Source organism: Marmota monax, unplaced genomic scaffold, assembly GCF_021218885.2.
Source record: "Marmota monax isolate L192 unplaced genomic scaffold, Marmota_monax_Labrador192_F-V1.1 WCK01_AAM20220418_F8-fsc00164, whole genome shotgun sequence".
Lineage (NCBI taxonomy): Eukaryota > Metazoa > Chordata > Mammalia > Rodentia > Sciuridae > Marmota > Marmota monax.
In genome coordinates, this window is record NW_026693313.1 from 1,157,799 (window position 1) to 1,174,685 (window position 16,887).

A 16,887-nucleotide genomic window follows, 5' to 3' on the forward strand; every position below is an offset into this window, starting at 1 on the left:
ATATGGACTCTTATTTCTCCATTGCGTGGAGGAGAAAATCCAGTTCCAAGAGGTGGATGATGAACTGAAGGCGATACTTCAGTGACAGCAGAGTCAGGCAGATTCCCGGATCCAAGTCCAGGAGCAGATTCTCTAAGAGCCCCACAGCCTTCCTACCTCAGTGTCCTAGGGCTTCAGGGGGTGTTGGTATCATGTCTACCATGTGTTGGTCATGTCATGGAAAGAACCAGATGGAATCCTGACTCTGTCTTTTGTTTCCAGGAAAGTCACTTTAAATATTTCTAAGCATTGGTTTGCTTATCTAGAAAACAGGATTTGTATTATTTATCTCATATACAAGATCAAGTGAGATCAAACCAAATGAAAGAACAAATGTCGAGCACTTGTCATTAGAAACATCATGAAAGAACATTTATCCTGTGTCTTACTTGGGAAAGCCCTGGCACGAGAGATCTTTGAGTCTGGTATTGCCCTCAGGGCTCACAGAATGCTGTTCTAACAGGTGTCAGGTGGACAAAGGCATTAGGTGGACAAAGGTATTGTGGGCCAATACGCTTGGGAATATCGGGTGAAACGAGACTGAATAAGGTTCTTTTCTGCGGAACTGAAGTTCTGTAGAACTTCCATAGGGTAGTAGATGACATGAATCCCCTAGAGTGAGATGAACTAGGAGCATTTCTTAGGTTTATCTAACCATGGGACCCTCTTTAGCAGACCAAGTCATGTGACTGGTGTTCCACAGAAGCACAAGGTTGTGCTGGTTGAATCCAGCATCTTCCTTTGATGGATACAGGAGCTACAGCCAAAGGCTCACTCAGAGGCACGGTTTGCCCTGTATTCCCACCCCTGGGTGTAAAACAGTTCCTTTTTGCAGCTGCTCCAGTGCCTGTTGCTGGTCCTAAGGGGGTGATTGAGGCTCAAAAAATGATACTCCAAAGGATGGCTTTGGCATGCTCAGTGCTTTGGACTCAAGGAGAGCCAAGGTCTCTGGCCTCCTCCTGCTCCCTGCTCCTGTCTCTCATCCCTCTTTCCTTACAGTTCCCTTGGACCTTCTAGAATCCTAAGCTACAGGAAGAAAAACTGAAGTCACCACACTCCCTGCCCACGTGAACTTTGTTCCAGGCACTTGTCTTTGGGCCCATTCCTCTCCCCTAAAAAATCATTTATTCTTCCTCTGAAACTGTCTACAGTGCCCACTCCCCTCTCCACTATAAAGAAAGTATTTAAGCTGTAACCATCTGGTCCTGCTTTGAATTTCATGCTTTGTGCGACTCCTACTTGCCTGCATGAGAATAAACTTGCACCTTTTCTCCTGTTAATCTGTCTCTTGTCAGTTGGTTTTATGGATTCAGATTATTAAACTTCAGGACCTGGAAAGGAAGCTCCTTTCACCTCTGCAAGATCAAGGTATGGAATGAAGTCTCTAGATAGGACAGGGGAAGAAAGAAATCCTGAAGAAATCTGGTCATAGCACATATAAGAATTGACAGGATCAGGGTTGGGGACTGAGTAGCAACAGCAGTGGAACAGGCCAACGAATCCCAAGAGTGGCCGTGAGAATAAGAGACAACAGTATGTTTGCAAACAGTATTCATCTAAAGGGGCAAAGGGGAAGGCTGCCCACTAATGTCACCAACGGCAGCCCAGTCGCATAGCCAGTTGCAGCCTGTCCATATTTTATTGAGATGAGCAATTACATGTCCAGTAATGGCAATGAAGTAATAAAATTTATGTCTTGTCATCTTTAACAAGATTAGACATAACCCTTCTCATAAACGCAATACCGAATGGAGATTTTTAAGAACATAAGTATAGTTAAGGATCCTTGAGTTTATCCCTCATAGTTAATTAAAATCCTCCCCAAGAATTGGCAGTTGATAGATAGGACGTTGAACCTTTGAATCCAGGGAAGGGTGAACTCTGGATTCTTCCATACCTTGCTCAGCCTCGGCTGGCTCCGTGACTCACAACATTTGTACCATATGGATTTCAGAAGAGACGCGAAGGGAGTGACTCCGATTCCTGCCGCAATGCACACGCTCACAGGGTAGTGAAACACGTCCGTCAGAGCGGCTCCAAATGGCCCGTCCACTGCCAGCCTGGAATCACAGAGTGCAGTGCATTTGACCTTGAGAATACCTTGTTCTTGACACAAAACCAGCCACGCCAGTGCTTTCAAAGGTCCTATTTTGTGCTCAAAATCGCCCCATTCAGAGAGCACAGGTTCAGCATGAGGATTTGGGGGCTTGCCTCAGGGGGAGAAACCAGTTAGTCCTGCCCAGGTGCCATCTGGCATCCCCTGCATTAGCGCACACCTCTTCCACCTGGTGAGCTCTGCTTATAGTTCCGAGATGTTTGCTTTGACTCCGAGCATCATGGAGCCCCATGGAAGAAAGAGAAGGATAGAGGTGGTTTATAAGGCTTTTCTTACTTTTCCTAAGGTAATTCTCTCTGCTTACATTGATTTGGTTACATTGTTTTGTCTGTTTGTATCATCTAGTCTAACAGAAATCTTTCATTTGGAATAAATTTACTTTTGAAATAATTTGTCTGTTAGGGAGAACTTCTGAAAATCACTATCTTGGGTAATGCTAACTCCAAATCTGTGATAATTAGGCCAGGGGCAGCAAAGATGCTTTGTCTTTGCTTAGCAAATTTTTCTTTATAAGCATAAAGTATATTCATGGAATAAGTAAGATGGTGTTTAACACTGTCCTACATGGACTGGCTCCTTGGATTTATCTCACGGCTCATCACTAGTTCCCCCCTTTGGCTTTTCTTCTATTTCCCTAAATAGACAGGGCTGCCTTCTGCATGTGTTATCTTTTCACCTGGAATACTCTGCCCAGTTCTCCCCATCCCTTTACTTGGTTAAGAGTTACCCTTTCATGAGGTCCCATCCCCAATCATTGTTCACCTGGGGAGTCCCTCTTGTGTCCTAGACTAGATTAACCCCCTTCATATAGTTTAAGCGCCATGTACCCTCGCTTCTCATAGTTAGGATCTTTTCCGTGTGTGTGTGTGTGTGTGTGTGCGTGCACGCGTGTACTTGCATGCATGTGTGACTTAATTCCATCTTGAATTCTGGACCCTCAGGTCTATGGAGGTAGGAACCAAGTCTCTCTTTGTTCAGGCATCTCTTTGGGATAGAGGTGCTACATCTCAGCATCTCTCATGCTATCTGGCATGGACCGTTTAATAACATTTGCTGAATCAATTGTACAGGGAATGCTTAAAATATTTCAGTCAGCAGAATGTATTAAATGACCCCAACTATTCCAAAAGTACACATTTACATATGAACAAAGATATGCTAATTAAAAGGTTTCTAAGTTATTCCTAACCATTCCCTAAGGAGAGTCTGTGGAAGGCACCCCAGGTTGGCCCGTTTGGGCTTTGTTATGTGTTCATGAAAGTTCAATTGGATTTATTTAAAAATTTTCCATATTCTAGACTTCCTAATAATTCAAATTAAGTCTCTTCAAGTTAATCTTAATTAATAAGGCTTTATTACATATTGATATATGGAAATGGAAGAATAAAAATAAAATGTCATTAACGGGAAAATGTTAGTATCTTAGCCCACGGTAGATTATTTTACAAATAATTAAAGAAAATTATTTTATAAATAATTAGAAAAAACTGCCTACAGATTACATTGTCTTATTGTTATTATTTTTATAATTAGTAATACTTGGGATTTATTTGATACCGATTTTAAAAAGATATCAATTATACCCAAAGAAGAAGTATGTCCTAAACTCCACAGAAACATGATAAATTTCTGCATATTTAGAATTGAGAATCCTCCCTCCTGTCTCTGAGAGGTCACGTTCGGATGTTACAGTCCAGGATACCTTGATGCCTTTGGGGACACTTCTAAGTTTGGGGCAATTTTTCTCCTGTCGTACTGAGATCTGTCTTCTGACGTCTCTCGTCTTTTGCCTTCCTGAGAAACACGTACCAGGTCTTTCTCCTTTCCTGTACCTCAGGCCTTTCAGCAGTTGAACACAGCTGTCATGACAACCATTATTTTTTTAGAGGCCCAAATCTCCTCGTTGCTCCAGACCCGTTGCAATTTCAGAATTGGCTTCCTTTGCCCTAATGCTTGTTTTCAAGTTTACTCCGATATCCCTCCTTGATTCCAAATCCTGGTTTCGAATAATGCGCAACAGGAAAAGAGTCATCTTCCCGGCCTCTGTATCCTGCTGGGTCCTTGCTGTGTATGGTCTGCAGCAAGCCCCCTGCCACCATCAGCCTCCATCCCCTGCCTTTGAAGTCTTCCCATCCAACCATTACTTTCATGGTCATCTCTGTGGTGCTCTTGCTTCCTACTTTGCAAATATTAATCATAGCTAATTTTTTGAGCACTTACCATGTGCTGCCATGAATCATGGCAAAGCTTTTATAAAGAACCCCATGGCTAATTCTAAACCAAGCCTTGAGTACTGCTTTTATCATCTTCTCGGTAAGATGAGGAAACCGAGGCAGGGAGCTCCACACATTCTCCAGGATCATGCACAAAGCTGGACTTGAACCCAGGCCCTCTGAGGCTGGAGCCCTGGTTCTGGGGAACAGGTGAAACGGCTGGGAACTCCAGCATCAACTCTGAGGAATCCTCCCTTTTACTTCAGGAGGCGTGGCCTCCTCGGCCCCACGTTGTCCCCCTTTCCTGGGCTGAGGGGAAGGAGCGCTCTGCTCTTGCTAGCCTTGATTCTCCTCCTGTGTCCCCACTCACCCTTTTCCTCTTGCTTTCGTGGGCTGGGTTAAGACCTTTCAGGGTCCAAGCACTGAACAGACGGGCGCTTTCCCCGTTATGGTGCAAAATTAAAACAAGGTTAAACCGTAACCTGGGCCAAGGTCGTCCAATAAGATTTGGGTTCTTTGTGTCTTGAAGATCTGAACAAATTCTAGCTCTGGGGGGCACTTTATTGCTCATACATAGGCCTGCACCTATGAAAGGCAGAGGGCAAACCAGTTTAACAAATGACAGGAGGCTGCACTGTTCACGAGCACTCATTTAGTTATTGGGTAAACACTCATTGGGTTCTTACTTAATAGAGCTAGTTTTAGGAACCAGCAATGTTAAAGTGAACCAAACATATAACTCCCTCTCTCCACAGAGCCTACGCTGCAGAATGGGGAGAGACAGCAACAAGCAAACCAGCCCCTGTTTAGTGTGCCATGTGGAGGTAAGTACTGTGGAGAGAAAGAAAGGGTTGGTTTATATGGGGAGGCAAAGAAGGGCCTCCTTGGAAGGAGATCTGAATGGAGACCTGGAGGGAGCACCAAGCAGAGATCTGGGAACAGGGTGCCCATGGAGGGAACAGCTGGGGCCAAGGCCCTGAAAGCAAGTAAAAATCAAGAGGACTAGCCCTCCACAAATGGATACATCCAGAGAACGTGGAACACAGACCCAGTGGAATACTATTCAGTCTTAAAAAATGAAATTTCCTCATTGTTACAACATGGAGGAGACGGGAGGACATTCTATTAAATTAAATATTTAATCTACTTCAATATGTTTTGTAATATATGTGTATTACATATATGTAATTACAGCTAGTGGGGTATGTTCACAAGGTCTGTATTGTATAACAAGGTGACTGTAGTTGATACAGATGATATGTTGAAATCTTGAGAACTGCAAAAGAGCGGATGTTAGGTGCTTTTCTCACAAACATGTTGACTCTGTCAGGCAATACAACTGACGATTAGCTAGATTTAACATAATGTGTAAGTCTCTCTCTTCCTCTAGATCTATCTATCTGTACACATAATGAATATGTACTTAAAAAATTGTGTGGTATGTAATAGGTATATATCTTTATAAGTAATTTTATCCATCAATTGAAACACAACCATAAAAATGAAAGAAGATTGGAAGGGCTAAATCAATGAAGGGATGGGAAGTGGAGCAGAGAGCTCAGGAGACCCCAGGGGACCAGATCATGCCGGGCCTGGTTCTGGACCATGCGCTCCATAGACAGAAAGCACATTCAGACAGAAAAGATACTGAGGAGTACACACTGGGCGCTTACTGGAGGATTGGCTTAACAGCCAGCTGGTTAGCAAAGGGAAGGGTGGCTGACAGACCAAAGAGCTGCTGCACACAGCGCAGAAGCCAGGCTACGAAGGTACCATCTTGAGGGTGTCCGTCCTGGCGATGTAGGAGAGGGCAGGGACTAGGAAGCTGTCAGACACCTCTGCGTGTGTTTTTATTCCTGATTTTAGGCATTTGCACTGCATCCTGAACCTTATAATTCTGTTGTGTTGCCAAGTTTCCATCCTATAAAAGCAGTCTTAGCTGAAGAGTGAGGCGATGTCACCTGATTTGGGGCTCTGGCCTGAGCAGGTGGTGGTCATGCCAGGCTTGATATTACATCTTCTTGAGCACCGATGTTTGAAATGGAGGATGCAACTTTTCCTACCAATTGGACAGAAACAAACCCAGTGGGACATACTTGGTTCTCTAAACCATGGGAAGGGGACCACAAACTAATTAGATTCTGTGCCTTAAGTTATAATGGCACTTAGTCTGTCACCAAGAAATACGTAAATTAAATAATCTAAAGAACTCATTGCATCAGAACTCATTTTTTAAAAAAAAGTTCTTTTATCTTTCCTCTGTTCCCTCTGTGGGTCAGGTGCTGTTCTAGGCAGCGGAGAAGCAAAGAGGAAAGACAGTGTGCTGCCCTCACAAACTTCATTCTAAGCGTTGTAGATATTTTCTACCCAGGTTCCTAGGTAGCAGCTGCTGTTCCTCAAGGATGGCAGAATTAGGAATATCCTTTGAAATACCAAATTCTTTCAAAATGTTTTTAGCATCTTTTTTTTTTGTATTCCTGTTTCTCTAGGGCCCTAAACATGGACTTCACAGGATTTGGGTGCAGCAGAACTAGGCCTTCTGCCGTTGTTTACTACAAAGAGCTAAGGAGCTGTAACTTACATTGGGACTTCTGTCATGTGCTTGGGACTTTTTGAGTAGGGTGTTATTGTGGATTGAATTGTGTCCCCTTGTTTATATACTGAATATTAGAATGTGTCTGTATTTGGAAATAGGACTGCAGAGGAAAAGAATCAAGTTTAGATGACACCAGATGGGAGCAGTGTAGGCCCTGAAATCCAATAGACTGGAACACAGCATCCTTCTTCCAAAGACCAACCTTCACAAATATCTGAAAAGCTCAGACTGTGATAAAAAAAAAAATAGTTCACAGAGTTGTCTCACCCATGGCAGGTTGTATATAATTAGCCAAGAGATGCTTTTGGAACTGGGAAGGCAAACTGTTCCTTCTTCCTGGATCATTGCCTACTTTTGTTGAACATTTGTTTTTTACAGAAATGTACTAGCTTCTCCTGGAAGTCTCCTAAATGACACTTTTTAATGTAGATTCTCAAATTTTAAAAAATGGACTCAAACTTACAACCTGGCTTAAAGATACCGCTGAATTTGGTAGCATGTTGATGCTTTAAGATTCTTTACTGTGCAATGTCATGACTTAGACATAAAAGAGAGATTGGCTCTGACCTTGGCAGGCTGTGGGACTCCTTGAGGGCCTGTCCCTCTGCACCAAAGGCCTTAAATAAAGCTCCCGTCCAGTCTCCGGCTACCCGGATATGCACACTGAAGAAGTCCTCCTGGGGGGCGGAGGTGAGGGTGAAGGGGTGCCATTCCAGAGGGGATATGGACGGGCACTGGATCAAGATGTACTGCCCTGGTGCCATTTTAAAGCCACGTTTTTTCATGTGAAGTTCTAGGACTGCAGACGGGTGACTTACCACCTAAAATAGAGCAAGACCGTAGACAGTTGTCAGCCGTTTTATTCAGGTGAAGTCAATAAGAAAAGGGCTTTCATTTCATGAAAGTTTTCAAAATTTTAAATCGGCCTTTTTAAAGATATAAAATTCAATGATACCTCTGCTTTCTGGGTTTGAACTTGAGCAAGAATGAAGTTCGTTCTTCACAGTGCTGTGGCTGACATTTGGGTAGCTGCATCCACGTGCAACTTCATGCCCGGCACATGACTCTGTGTCTCAAGTGACCAGGCATCCCCCAGCACAGTTATCCAGTTTGAAGAAATATCAGCAAGTATAATCTGCATATCATTTAACTGTGCTTCAAGTTATTAAAATGCTCAACAAAAGCATTATTTCCATGCTTTTAAAAATCTAGGAAGAGTTTATTACCTTTGTCAATGACCTATATGAATAAAACTGGATCTTTCTTCATGCTGAATGAGAAACAACCATCCAGCTCTGAAATATTTATTTGTTAGGTCTTCTTTTGTTTTGACTAAACCTTGTCCAGTATCCTACCACTATCCTGAGTTTTAGTTGCCAAAAAGCATTGCACAAGGACTTAGGACCTTCAGTGAGAATCTATAACTCATTGCTTATTCAAGGAAAGAGCACATTTTCTGCTTTGGATTTCCATCTTGTGTTTTGAAAAATATCTCTAGCTCTTTTTTTTTTTTTTTTTCCTGGCAAGAGGCATAAAGGAACAAAACCTAGTATCTAGACCTTGGGACAGTACTTTTCCATTAAGAAGAACATCTCAGTCTTTTACTCATTAGTTCTAGTTCTCTCCCTTCCAATGTTTGTTCTGATGCTTCGGTTAAATGGTCTCCCTAGTAACGGCTCTAGGTTTCCACCAGTTTTACAGCCTGGCTTTTGATGCGGCCTGACATCCTTTGGTGCTTTAACATAACAGCAACATTGAAACAGCTTAAAGCAGGAACAGGAGGCAATTTCTATATCTCTGCTTTCTTGAAGACTGTGAAGGGGATGTAGTATTCTGTTAAAGTTATACTAGCAGAGTGCCATAAGTTCTGTTAGCAGAGAATTTTTTTAGGCATTTAAAAAACTAGGGATGGTAAAGATATTTATAAAGCAACATCAAGGTGAAGGCTTTCTCTCCAGGCTTTACCTAGCACTATCATTAATTCGGTGGTTCCTATTTTATCCTAAACTCATTTCTATACTTAAAAGCTCAAATACATCAACTAATTGATGTACTTGAAAGTCTGAACTTAGAGATAATATTAAGATGGCCAATGCATGCATATGTAAATAAATATTATTTATATCTTCAGAAGAACTGGTAAATTAAAAAAGAGGAAGAGGATTAATATTTGTGAATGGTATTGCATTCAGAAATTCCTATACTTTTTCCCGATCAAAATGAAAACAAAAGTTTTTATTTTACTAATTATAAAAGGAATATATTCTCGTATTAAAAAATTAAGCAATCTAAAATTAATACAAAGAGCCCTCACTTAAAAATCTACTATTCCAAAGTAACACTATTGACATTTTGTTGATATTTGTATATTTAGATTTATCATTTTTTTGGCAACAAAAGGCATGGAAAACTTACCATATAAAATCAAATGTATACATAATCAGTTTTATGATTATTATATGGTAAATTAATCAGTTCTCCATTGAAATTTTGTATATTACTTACACATTTCACTATGATAAAGAATGTTGCAGTGGGAAAATAAAAACACTTAGGGTTGGGGTAGAGTGCTTGATACTTTGTCTCCTGGACAAGATTATTGGTCTCTTTCTATCTTGCTCTGCATAAAGAGTTGTGAGCCAGGATACTAAGACTGGAAACACTACCATGGTGCACTCCACTCACCCGGGCACAGCACTGTATAGGTCCTTCCTCTTTATTTTGAACCACCAGGTACCCCTTCTTACCCTGAAGCTTCTTTTCCCTGTCCACTGCTCAGCAGTCCCAGGTGGGAGTGTGCAGGCTTGAAAATGTTTAAATGTTATTTATATGTTTGCAAAATCTGTGTCTTTATATGGTGCATGAAGTTACTCTAGTGGAATACATACTCAACCCTTCTGTCTTGCCCACCTAGAGAGAGACTGGAATAAGGAGAAATAAGACAATTCCAGTGCTGTACTCTAAACCTTTATTGGAATTCTGCATACCAGTCTGGAGCCCTGATCCCTGTCTTCAGTAAAATTAGTCACACTAAAAGATGCTCAGGATATAAGCAATTATTAGAACAGAAGATGAGCCTCTAAATTACAGATAGTTCTGCAATAAAAATGGCAAATTAAAAACTTGGGCTAATAAAAAATTTTCATCTACACTCAGGCCTTTATTCAGACATAAAGCTCCACGCATACCTTGGTAATGACAACTTCTTGTTGAGATCGCCAGAACCTAATTATTCTTTCACATGCATACAAGACCACAGGGCCCAAAACCCATTTCCAAGCCTGCAGAGAGCAGAGAGAAAGAGAAAGGAAATGAAAACAGAATCCAAATATTTTCAATTTGAACCAAATCAATATATAATATGATGGGGTTAGACATTTTCCTTTAACTTTGGCCCAGTTATCAACAACAAAGATGTCTCCCTGTATTAAATACTACAGCATTCAATTATTCCTTGAGGTCTACAAGCTTATTTAAGAGATTAAACTCTCCTATATTGGTTTTTATGCTTACTTGATCAATGATGTCTTTATGTAATTAGAAATAATTGAATTTGCAAAGAAATAAGGAAGCAGATTGATGTTTATGTTACATATGATAGGGTCATAAATGCTCCCAAACTCAGCCAAAGTCAAAGGCTTACAAAACAGCATTACTCAGCCAACACAGGGCATGAAAAATTAATTGAAAAATCTCAAATAGTAATTTGAACATTGCATTACTACTATGGGGTCTGTCTGAATATAACACACACACACACACACCCCACACACAAACCAATATCCTCTGGAATAAAATATGAAGCTAGTTTCTTAGCCTCTTAAATCTTAGTTATATAAGATATATAGAATAAGAACAAAAGAGTCATCAGTTTCTGGAGACCCAGAACAGTGAACATTCTGAATGAATCAGATACTCTGTTAACCTTTCATGAGCACAGTCTGCATTATAGATGATCGATTTACCAGCAGGCTATTCGGGTACTAGGTGTCGTGCACAACACAGTGTCTTCACCTAAGAAAGGGGTAGGAATGGGATCTTAAAATTGATGAAGGCTTGTATTAGGTTGGAAATGGAGTCATCCCATGAGACATGTGGTATTATCTTTTACAGTAGAGAAATTAAAGCTCCATAAGACCAAACAACCATCCAAGGTCATCAGGCAATAAGGTGTCCATTCAAAATGTGAACTCAGATGTGCCTAACCATCCAGTCTCGGTTCTTGCTGGGACCCTGGGCTGCCTCTTCCAGTATCTACCATGTAATGAAGATGAAAACAGGCTTCTTTCTATCCAACACTACAAATGGTCCTGAGGCTTGCTCTACAAAACATTAGAAACCAACCCATGAACTCATTGAATTTCAAGATGTCAAGGTTCTTATAAATCTAGCCAAATTCTTTTGTAAAAGAAGAAAATTCAGGGTCCCTGGGAATGGGAAGGAGTCACCTAAGGAGGCAGAGCCAGACCTCAAGCCATGGAAAATGACTCCATGTTTCCTCTTTGGTACTCTAAATCCGCACCCCTACATATGATAGGGTTATAAATGCTCCCAAACTCAGCCAAAGTCAAGAAAAGCAGCATTACTCAGCCTTACTCTCTTGGGAGCAGGAAGGGCCTTGCTTTCTTTTGAACTCAAGTGTTCTCTAAATCCTCACCAATGCACTCATTAATGACTCACTATTTACGTATCAGTTATTCTGCTCTGTCTCTTGGGTTGACATATCACAAACCCTTTAGCATTATTTTATTTCTTTTGAGTTATCTTTCTTGTTGTATTTCTTTCTTTTTTGGTTATTTCTGGCTCTGTTTGCATGGTGTCTCTTCTCTCCTGCACCAACCCTATTGGCTGCTTTCCTGATGGCCTCTTGTGTGCCTCATAAAGGATGCATGTATGCAGGTAACAGAGCAATTTGACCCACTTATTCTTTTCTGCCCCCATGGGGTTCAGCCACATGTTCAGATTAGCAGAGAGAACAAAACTCTTTGTGCACCTGGACTGGGGGGAGGTGGGAAAGATGATCAGGACAAGGCAAGAGATAGGAAGTGGCAGAAGGACAGGTTTGAATGGAGGAAATACAACCTTGGGTTCCTTATGCTTGAATGAACCAGGAAGTGCTTACAGAACAGCTTTGGGTATTTACAGAAATTGCAAGAATGCAATTCTCTCTATGTGGGGTTAGAGAGGTATTTGGAAAATACATATTCTTTATGTATTTGTACAAATAATCTTCTATACACGTTTTAGAATGTTTAGACCCACATCCATCACTTGGGTAGTGTCAAATTAACCACAGCCTCTGATATTTCCAAGGTGATGAAATGGGATGGGTTATTTTTCCTTTAATGATTAGTCAGGAAGGAGAATACAAGCTATCAATCCATCTCATTACTAGTAAAGACACTGCTCTGGGAGGAGATAGCCCAGTTTCCTTCCCAGTGAGACTCCTGGAACCCCTGGAAGTGAAAGAGTGAGGATGAGATGCAGCCAGAGAAGAGCCTTAGGGAACTGGCTGGCCTTGGTGACCAGGACAGGCAAAGCAGAGTGAAGACAGGGGGCCCCACACTCCTGAGCCAGAGGGATGGATGGTGAGGTGGCGCCTGGCTCTGCGCTTGGAACTACACCTCCCCATCCTGTGCCTCGGGCTTTATGATGCTCAAATTTTCTGTTTCATAAAACAGGGAATGGTTGGAGAAATTTTTTTTTTTTTTAAATCTAAGCTCCCTCAAAGCTTTGGCTTTATTCACAGAGATAAATGTGATGCTGAAGTTATGTACTTGTACACAGCATCAGAGACCTGACCGATAGATCTTGGGGAAAGGTCAGAGATCCAAGCAATCATTGTGGGGTGCAGAGAGGAAAAGTCACAGCCACAGGGTCAGGAGCTCCCATTCCATGATGTAGCTTTGCTGGGAATGTCCTTCGTGACCAGAGGGGAGACCAGAGGGGAGAAAAGGAAACTCCTTGGACCCCAATTTTTCCCATCTATGAAATAAAGGAGCAGAATTATGCAGCATCTGAGTTTCTTTAATGTTAAAATACTGTGTGGATTCTCAGCATTATTTTTTCCTTCTTCGGAAATACTCAGAAAGTCATGGTACAGTGAGTATTTTATGATAGAAATAAAACTATGTTGATTTAAAAGCAGCAGTAATGAAACTTGTTTCCTTCGCTTTCACTCCTGGTTTTTCATTCCTACCAGAAAATAAGAACATGCTGGCTTTGATTTTATTTTATGTGTGTGTTTATGAATAGCCTCTTTTTCTAGACAATAAGATCTCCCGGGGCAGGAACCACAGCTCTGATTCCTGTGTCTAGTGAAATGCAAGCACTCAAGAGCCATGTGTAAGAGTTCCCTGAATTAACTCCCCCTCACCACTAATATCATTAGTGGTGATTAAAAAAGTCAACCTGAAGATTATTACTGGTTGATATTGTGGTTAAATGAAGTGAGGTGCTTCCTGGGCTAAGGAGGACCCGGCATTTTTTGATACGGGATTGAATGAGCCGTCCTGGAATCTGGAGTGCCCTTGTGCGGGTAGTTTGGGGTAGAAAGGAGGAGTCAGACACATGGGAGGGGAATGCCAGGTGTAACTGGTTCCTCTGGTCACTTCAGTTTATACGAGGGAATGAAGGGAATGTACAAAGCATTCTTTGTCCCCACGTAGGGATCGGTGTACCCCAGAAGGTGAACTGGCAAATACTCTACTGATAAAAACACTGTGAGAACCCACTGAAATAAGAGAGGAAAAAGAAAGAAATGGAGTCTTGCAAAGACTGGGTAAGGCGTGATGCAGTGAAGCACAGGAGCCCTTCCTTGTCCTTGGGATGACTTTCGGTTTCAGTCTATGAGACATCAGAGAGAATATTGTACAGTTCAGCCAAGCGGTAATTGCACAGCCCACACACACTTTGAATCAGGATCCATTAAAAGTAATGGGAAAGAGTGACACCCTGAGTTTGGGTGTGCAAGGAGGTGTAGCAGGGGAGAGTCAACGGAGAGATGGTAAGTTCCCCCCTCTTAATGATAATTAATGTCAGCATACACTGCTGGGAGCAGGCCCTGGTCTGCATTCATGAGGTGTGGGAGAGTATTGATTTTTTTATGGAGATGCTGTAGCTGAAAATTTTAGAGAGGCATTCATGTTCCTCATTAATATGCAGGCTGAATCGTGGCTACTGAGAGTTGAGTTTAAGACAGAGACAATCTATACTGGCCATTAAAAGAACCACAGTCTAACGGGCACATCTATTTCAGTTGTCTCAGTTTTAAACATTCCTCCCAGTAGTTTTACCCTTAAAACCTGGTGCTTAATTTAATATTTTGAGGGTTTAACAAAAAGCTATTATTTATATTCTTCTGATGTTGATGACTTAATTTCCTAAATCCCTAGCATTCGCATATTAGTATATTCTGTTTATGCTACCTATTTTTGGACACTTTTTTCCTCCTAGTTTTAATCTACTGGCTTTAATTATTTTCCCTCATGCATCACCCAGCTGTCCCAAAGGTTTGCACCATTTTAAGACCCTGGATGCGACCAAATAGGATTATTATTTCTATTTACTTATGCTACCAACTATAATGACTGCAACATACTCAGAAATCTTACTTTTGAGATCTATGGACATTATCATCTACTCAAATTAATTAAGTCTATTCTTGGATAACAGTGCTATCATTTCATCCATGAGAGCCTAATTAGAAAAAGAAGGAAATGCATTGGACGCCCCAATTTTTCAATCCCAAAAGCTGTAGGAAGGAAAAAATAAAGGAAGGGAGCAAGGAAGAAAGCAAGCAGGCAACATTATAAAGAGGGTATGGTTCTCACTTGGCCGTAGCCATCCGAGGCTGAGAAGTGATGCTGTTAATTCTCAGAGTGGAGAAGGCAGCTATGCAGGGATACAGGCAGCCGAGGAAGCAGGAGAGCAGAAGGTAGTTAGGCACACGCTAACTCCTCCAGAGCCGTTACTGTGCTATTATGGATCCCCACAATGTCTGACATCCATATTTAAATATAAGTAGAAGAACACATTTCAAAGCCGAACAGGGTGCTTTTGGCAGTAAACCTCTTTTAAAATTATCCTTAACTGGATTTCTCCATTAGTACACTTAATAAAGAGCGGGCTTTCTCTAGTGGTGACATGGGCTGTTCTTTTTTTCAGGCATATAAAAGCTCTAGTTATCTTAACTGTGGGGACAGTTATTTTTAAAAGCTCCTGGGTTCATTCTTACCGAAGGTTCCTTGCCAGAAAACTGAGGCACAGGGCACAGGGCAGTCGCCCGCCATTCAGCATAGCGGTCTCTACAGAAGGTGACATTGTGCAGCAAGAGACTCTCCGGAGTTTGACCTCGAATAATTTGACTTATATAAAAAAAAAAAAAAGCACACACACAAAAATGTCAAACTGATTTTGTGCAGTTTTGTTATACCACAAGATTTATGTATTTTACAGCACGCTCTGGAGCAACAATTCTATTGCTTAAAGTTTGGGCTGTCACTCATTTTCCTCAGCATCTTTAAAAATAGGCATTTAAAAAGCTTTGGATAACTTTGAAGATCCCAGAAAAGAAGTGCCCCTCTGTGGTATCCTGTGCTAAATTGAAAGTGTCTATATTAGAGAATTCATAATGAAGGAAATTGTTTGAACACATCCTTTTGTAGACTGTTGAATTTAATTAGGTTTCATCTCGTCCTGATTGCTGATTTGGGCTAATTGGCTAACTTTGTACTATTTGGTTCTTTTGCAGATTGATTTAACTTCTACCCTTCTTAGTTTGTTTCTGAGAGCTTAGAACTTTTCAAGTAAAGAAGACAAAAGAAGTGCCCTGAATAATGGTTATTTTCCCCCCCAGTGACCACTAGCAGGCTTAGTGTTTGACAGAGTCAAAATAGGTCACTATGAAGTATGTCTTTGAGACTGTATTGATAAATTTAAGAGTGCAAAGTGAAGGCAGCCTTCATGAATGAAGTGCTGGATGAAGAATCCTGTAATTCTGTTCTATTATATTTGTCACAAATGTACTACCAAGTGACCTTTGACAAACTGCTTTGGTTCTAGCTCCTGGGGTCACACACTGGCGTACTGACGGTGAAAAGCACCAGACTTTGAGGTCACATAATTTGGGGGTTGTGTAGTGCCTCAGTGTTTATGAATAAGATGCACCTATTTATTTTGCCAATAAAAAATAGACTCTTGGACCGAGAGATTTTAGTATGTCACACAAATCCATGTCCTGGACAGCCTTTGGCATTACAAGGCATGGGAGGAGGAAGCAATAATGCCTTTGGAAAGAGCTTGGGGTCAGTTAGAACTGATGTGTTGGTCTCTGTCTGGGTCTGTTTTATGGACGTCATCCAAACCTGATAGCACACCTTCGAGTTGATGAGCAAAGCTTTGATCTCCAGGTGCAAATAATGTCCAGACATAGCAAGGGTGAACACTGAATGGGAGCCAGAAGAGGGGCACTGTGAATGTCACCGCATCCATTGTCAGGCCTTAGACAATGTTTCCTAGACTAGGCCCCAGAGGGTTCTACAAATGAAGTTATCTTTAACATTTAAAAAATGTTTTTGAACGTCTCCATCTATGCCATCCCATAATAGGTAGATTAGTGGGCTTTAACACATTCCAGTAATCCTACTTTTACTTGGCATTTTGTATAGAATTTGCAAATTACTTTTGCTGTAAACAGTAGCTGTAGAACACTTCAAGCTGAGAAGATTAAATGAAGCCCTTATCCCCAAATAAGCCTTTCAACTAGGTAAAAATGACTAAAAAATTTCATCTTGAAATGTTAATTTGGATATCAAAAAAGTATCTCCAATGAAACACTGCCCACTGAAGTGCACTGCTTCTACAGTGCACCAGGGTGTGGACCAGGGAACACGGATTAGAGGGGTGACTTCTGGGAAGAGGAT

General features: G+C 41.3%; 1 protein-coding gene across 1 annotated transcript in view; it reads right to left on the reverse strand.

Annotated features, from left to right (window-relative positions):
- The window catches only part of Nox3 (NADPH oxidase 3), a 53,242-nt gene that overhangs the window by 21,788 nt on the left and 14,567 nt on the right, over nt 1-16,887 (reverse strand). The window contains exons 7-10 of the mRNA XM_046456605.1: nt 15,201-15,330; nt 10,153-10,245; nt 7,532-7,785; nt 1,937-2,099 (exon numbers count right to left, since the gene is read on the reverse strand). Coding sequence (XP_046312561.1) covers nt 1,937-2,099; nt 7,532-7,785; nt 10,153-10,245; nt 15,201-15,330 — 640 coding nt within the window. The remainder of the gene's footprint in view (nt 1-1,936; nt 2,100-7,531; nt 7,786-10,152; nt 10,246-15,200; nt 15,331-16,887) is intronic.